The 5,620-nt window shown below is 40.8% G+C and overlaps 1 protein-coding gene across 1 annotated transcript in view; it reads left to right on the top strand.

The window, feature by feature from the left end:
• Positions 1–3,521: 3,521 nt before the first annotated feature.
• LOC108630446 (putative cytochrome P450 28d1) overlaps positions 3,522–5,620 on the top strand; it is a gene marked incomplete at its 3' end in the record, with an annotated part of 5,850 nt that continues 3,751 nt past the window's right edge. The window contains exon 1 of the mRNA XM_026818070.1: positions 3,522–4,350. Within this exon, the coding sequence (XP_026673871.1) occupies positions 3,533–4,350 (818 nt within the window). The remainder of the gene's footprint in view (positions 4,351–5,620) is intronic.

Here is a 5,620-nt window from a genome sequence, read left to right as displayed (position 1 = left end):
ATCGTTTGTTTATATAATTCTGTACAATGAGATAAATAATTTGTTGTCCCTGCTGCTGCTACTGAGCAGTGCGCATGCGCCATTAGAGAAGAACAGATAGTGCCACAAATTCTTTCTCTCTCTCTACTCGCCGGATCTTTCCGCTTACAGAGATTCCTATGGCTCCCCTCCTCTATTTATATTATCTCTATGGTTATGGCGGCTAGTCTCAGTTGTAAGATGTCATATTGTAAGGTTGCACATTTGTCAAGAATATAACATCGAAATATTATCGATAGTGTATCAGAGTCGTGAATTTTTTTCGTACGAAAATATCGAGTTTTTAGCCGAATAAACGCCATTTGCGGGAAGTTCTGATTTACTTCTTTAATTTGAAGAAACCTGCAGCTGAGGCGCATCGATTGCTTGTAGAAGCATATGGTAAGACTGTATTAAGTGAGAGAAGTTGTCGTGAGTGGTTTCAAAAGTTTAAGAACAGTGAATTTGATGTCGAAGACAAAGAACGTAGTGGAAGGCTGAAAGTGTACGAAGACGCGGAATTGGAAGCATTATTGAATGAAAACGAATGAAATCATTACTGGGGCTCTCTACCGAACTCAAATGATAAGATTGAGCCGATCACTCGAGGAAAAACGCGCCCATTATTACTCCAGATACGACAAAATCATTCTTCTGCATGATAATGCTCGTCCCCATGTTGCCAAAACCTACTTGGAAACACTTAATTGGGAAGTTTTACCACACCCGCCATATTCACCAGATCTTGCTCCTTCTGATTAGTACTTGTTTCGATCGATGACGCATGGCCTGTCTCAGCCGCACTTCACGTCATATGAAGATACCAAAAATGGGGTCGAATTATGGTTAGCGTCAAAAGATGAAGCGTTCTTCCGACGCAGTATGCTGCCAGAAAAATGGGAAAAAGTAGTGGCCAGCGATTGACAATACTTTGAATATAACATAAGGCACCATTCTACCATTGTAAATTACTCGGCTGATTATTCGTTCAATGACTAGATTCACACGTCGAAAACATTCAATAAAGAAATTGATTCGAACAAAGATGGCTTGATTCTTGTATGGAGGTTTGGAATTGCAGTAGGTATAGGTATATGATAACACAGGATGTCCCAAAACTAGTGTAAGAGATTGAAATGAGAGGTTCTTAACGTGATTTTGAACAACATTTCCCTTAGCGAAAAAGTTGTCCGAGGCGTGGTTGAGGAGTTATTAACAAAAAACCCCAATCAATCAGAGCGCTCGGTTGACTTGAGCTCCGACTCGGGAGCGTTGGCTCCGATCCGATTCTACATCAACGCCTGTAAAAGCGCGTGATCTTCAACAATAATCCTCACTGTACGCCCAATCTAGTGAATTTTCACATCTATTTCTGTATTAAAAACGTATTTTCAAATAAAACTTGTTTTAAATTGAAAAGCAGCGTATAAAACTTCGTAAAAACGTCAAACCATTGACAAACTGCCAAAGATTTAATCGTAATACATAAAATAAAAAATCGAACACGAATTTACGTGTATATGTATAAGGGACGCGGTACCAGCGTGGCCAGGTTGAGGACGGGAGCCAACGAGAATCACCCCTTCCACTTACGCACACGATCGCTCCGTATCCGTGTGCTCCGAGTTCGGCTCCACTTCGACTCAGTAGAGAGAGAAGGCGAAACATCAGTGCATCGCTCTTGTTCTTGATGCGTTAAAATCCAAGCGGCACGCAGCCGTCAGTCGGCATCAGGAGCAAAAGCGACGGACTGATGTTTCGCCTTCTCTCTCTACTGAGCCGAAGTTAAGCCGAACTCGGAGCACACGGATACGGTGCGATAGTGTGCGTAAGTGGAAGGGGTGATTCTCGTTGGCTCCCGTCCTCAACCTGGCCACACTGCGCGGTACCCGATAACAAGCTGCCATCTTCAGACTCAAACTTACCTTCGGGACGCTACCGCGTCCGTTGATCCTAATATCTATCTTAATTTTTTAAGCGATGGATTTTACTCCTGTTACACAGATACGACATTTAAATATAATCATCAGCATCATGTCCCGACGAGTTATTCTTTCTCTTCTGTTATTATTAATGCCAATAAGTATTTAATTTTATCAGCCAATTGATCGTGTGACTTAACCTCTTAGGCACGGCTGAATTTTGCGCGGAGCTGCTTCTCTGTACGGCGGAGTTGAACGCGAATTACGTGTAAATGATACGACACTGCAATGTGTCACGGATAATGCTTTTCTTTACACGAGTACATTGGAATCAAGTGTTTGATGATTAAATTATAATTTTTCTTAAATATATGATACACGCATTTTAACTTTAACAATTTATTCTAATAATTAATAATACAATTCAGTATGGTACGTCTTAAAACACGGTACAACACAAAGCCCCGCGAAAGCCACTATAGTGGCGCGTGGGCCATAATTATTATATCGGAAATGAACGGGTAGACTATCTTTTGTTTCAAGGAACATTTATTCCGAAAGACGAAAGGCGCGAGCGTTATGTAAAAACATAAGGTGTGTTCTTCCGGCGTGTTCAAATGTGTCGCTGTTTGCGCCTTCCACTCATCGGCCATATTGGAAGTACGATGATCTATTGTTTATTTCAAACACGCATATATATTACTCTCCGAGAACCTAATTTTTCACATGTTTACGATTTTTAAATTCGCTCTGTTTTAATATGAAATGTGATTGGTTAAAAATCCAAAATGGCCAACGAGTAGGAAGTGTCCGTGTACAGATCGATGTTCAAATGGATGCGCAAGAACACACCTTATGTTTTTACATCATGGGCGCGAGCACGTGCGTGTGCGTAATGGCGAACCTCGTGTTCGCACTAACAATATACTCACCACTTAATACTAGCGGTTGTATGCGCGATAACTAATATTATAAAATTATGAAGAGAGTCTTTAATGGAGACTGTTGTTGGGAGATGCGCGTTATACTCAACGATGCTGCCGGATAACTCGGAGTATTAGAAACGCGGCTGAGCGTGAATGCCTCGGTTGAACGTCTCTCTAAGACTGTATGTCTAACGGAAGAGGAGTTTTAGCAGCTAGGCGGAAACTTAGACTGCCTAACGCAAGAGCGGTAAAACTCCCTATCAGTGTTGGCGCAGCGACGCCACACACTATAGTGGCATGTCGTACTGAGAAATGACGTCCGCGAAAGCCACTATAGTGGCGCATAGTGCCTAAGAGGTTAAACTTTTATCTTCAAGGTCACCGTCCAGTGAAATAGCTATTAACACATTGTGCGCGGGTACATTTTGCAGTACCACTACGTACTAAACGTACTAGTACGTGTCCCGCATATAATGTGTTAAGTGACCGGTATAATCTATAATAGGACTTGGCATACTTGTCCTCCCATTAGCCTCACCTCTTCTACTGATTAGTGAACGACGTCATCCGAATTTAAATACAGCTCAGTACCACTCTACTTCAGTCGAACTACGAACGTAGGAGCAGCAGCAGCAGCAACATAGACAACAGTCATTCAAGTCGAAAATGATATGTACAGTCTTTATACTTTTAACGGCTACGTTAGCGTGGTACTTGTACTGGAAATCTACATATTGGAAAAGGAATAATATTCCAACGGCCAAAGGATGTTACCCGCTCTTTGGTCACATGTTATCCGTAATAGCCATGCAAAAAGCTCCGGGCGTACTAATTGAAGAAATATACAATGAGTACAAGGATTGCAGCATGATTGGATTTTACAAAGGATTAGTGCCGGCATTAGTTGTCCGCGACCCGAATTTGGTGAAATCCGTGATGCAAACTAATTTCTCGAGTTTTCCTATAAACAGTTTCCAGATTTTAGAGGAGGTGGATCCCCTGTTAGCTCAAAATACATTTGTCGCCCACGGGGAAAAATGGTTAAATGGAAGGAAGCGATTGACCTATGCGTTCACAAGTGGCAAGTTGAAAATTATTTTCGTGGTAGTTGCCGAAGTATGCAAGAAATTCCAAGATTACTTAGAGAGGCGGCTGAGCTCCAACGACAAGTACGAAGTTGATCTGAAGTATCTGTTCTCAAAATTTACTGGCGAAGTTACGGCGAACGCTAGTGCGGGCATCGAAGGGCGCTGTTTCGAGGACGTAGATGATCCTTTGGCGTTCGATCAGATCGGCCAGGCTCTCTTTCAACCGAATTTCTTCAGTAGAATTATACTTAACTTTCTACTTCTATTTCCCAGCCTGAATCGTTTCGCAAAGATCAAGTTCGTGAACGAGGAAGTCCAACAGTTGTTCAGAAAGATGGTGAAGGAAAATTTGGAACATAGACGAGGGGAATCAACGCCCCGGTACGACTNGCAGGGGTCGGATATTTTATCCCTCGACGCTCGCTTCCCCTGTTTTTCGCCCGTATTTCGATCCCCACTACTATTCCCCTCATGCGTGCTCATGCGCGTTCGCGAAGCTCTCCGCAGCGCTACCGTGAAAATCACTGCATACCCCCACCAACTATTGGTCCCCACCGTGGTCGCGTCGTCCCCACTTTCCGGCCGAGGGATAAAATATCCGACCCCTGGTACAAAGTCCCATTTATTTATTTCATATCGAATTGGAAACACAGATAACATTGCTATCTTACTAGCAAATAACAGTTAGGATAGAACAGCAACGAAATCAGTGATGACGTACCTAACAACTGAAGTTTTCAATGTCATGTTTGCACGGGCCAATAATATTACGGGATGATGAATTATCGCATAATAAATTCATTTCATAACATCGTTATCAAAGAAGAATGAACCTTACTGTCTGCACGTAAAAATTTAGATGATATTACAATTTATCATACATACTATCATACATACGTCGAATTAAATAAAAATATTTGGGACACATTTACACGGATTTTTTACACATCCATGTTTTAATAAATTCATTAATCGTTTAATGAAGTCAGTTTCAATTAAAATTACGTTATGAATAAAGATTCGTCTCTCGAATTTCCTCTACGCATGTAAATTCTTCATAAAGAAACGGAGAGTGTGAGAGTGAGAAAGACTCATCTTGTTATTGTTCTCTGTAACAGAAAGATTCCAACAATTAATATATAGCAAATGGAGTATTACGTATGTAATAATGTGACGATAGCTTTAATTTTATGAGGAAAGATTATGTCCGTACGTCCCATAGGCTAAGTTTTTGTACAGTACTCGAGACGAAGAGACAAACCGCTGATGCAATAAAATATCCGTGCTGCAAGTCGATCCCTTCGCTTACGAGGGTGTAAAACAGTGTTTGTTAGTGTCTTCACTTATGGTAATTTTATAGTTTTAGAGCGTGAGGTCGAATCTTTGCTAAGAACGACACTTCGTGTTCGATCTTCTTGGGAAGTACTTCTCACTTTGCGTGTAATTTTCTTACCTACTAAATAAATTGTTATCACGAAAATCGAACTCACTTTAATATGATACCGCGTGAACATTGCAAAATAATAACTGTTTACACGATTTCACTATTAGTGTTCATATTAAAATAAGACTAATTATGAAATAATTGCAAAAATGAATGTTGTAATGCATCTGAAACTAGATAAGAAATTCCTGGACAAAATTATTTAAATTTCTTCCTCTATAA

The sequence above is a fragment of the Ceratina calcarata genome, unplaced genomic scaffold (assembly GCF_001652005.2).
Source record: "Ceratina calcarata isolate Rehan_Ccalc_2016 unplaced genomic scaffold, ASM165200v1 scaffold769, whole genome shotgun sequence".
Taxonomy (NCBI): domain Eukaryota; kingdom Metazoa; phylum Arthropoda; class Insecta; order Hymenoptera; family Apidae; genus Ceratina; species Ceratina calcarata.
The sequence above is the reverse complement of the archived record's forward strand: the minus strand, read 5'-3'. Positions and strand labels throughout refer to the sequence as shown.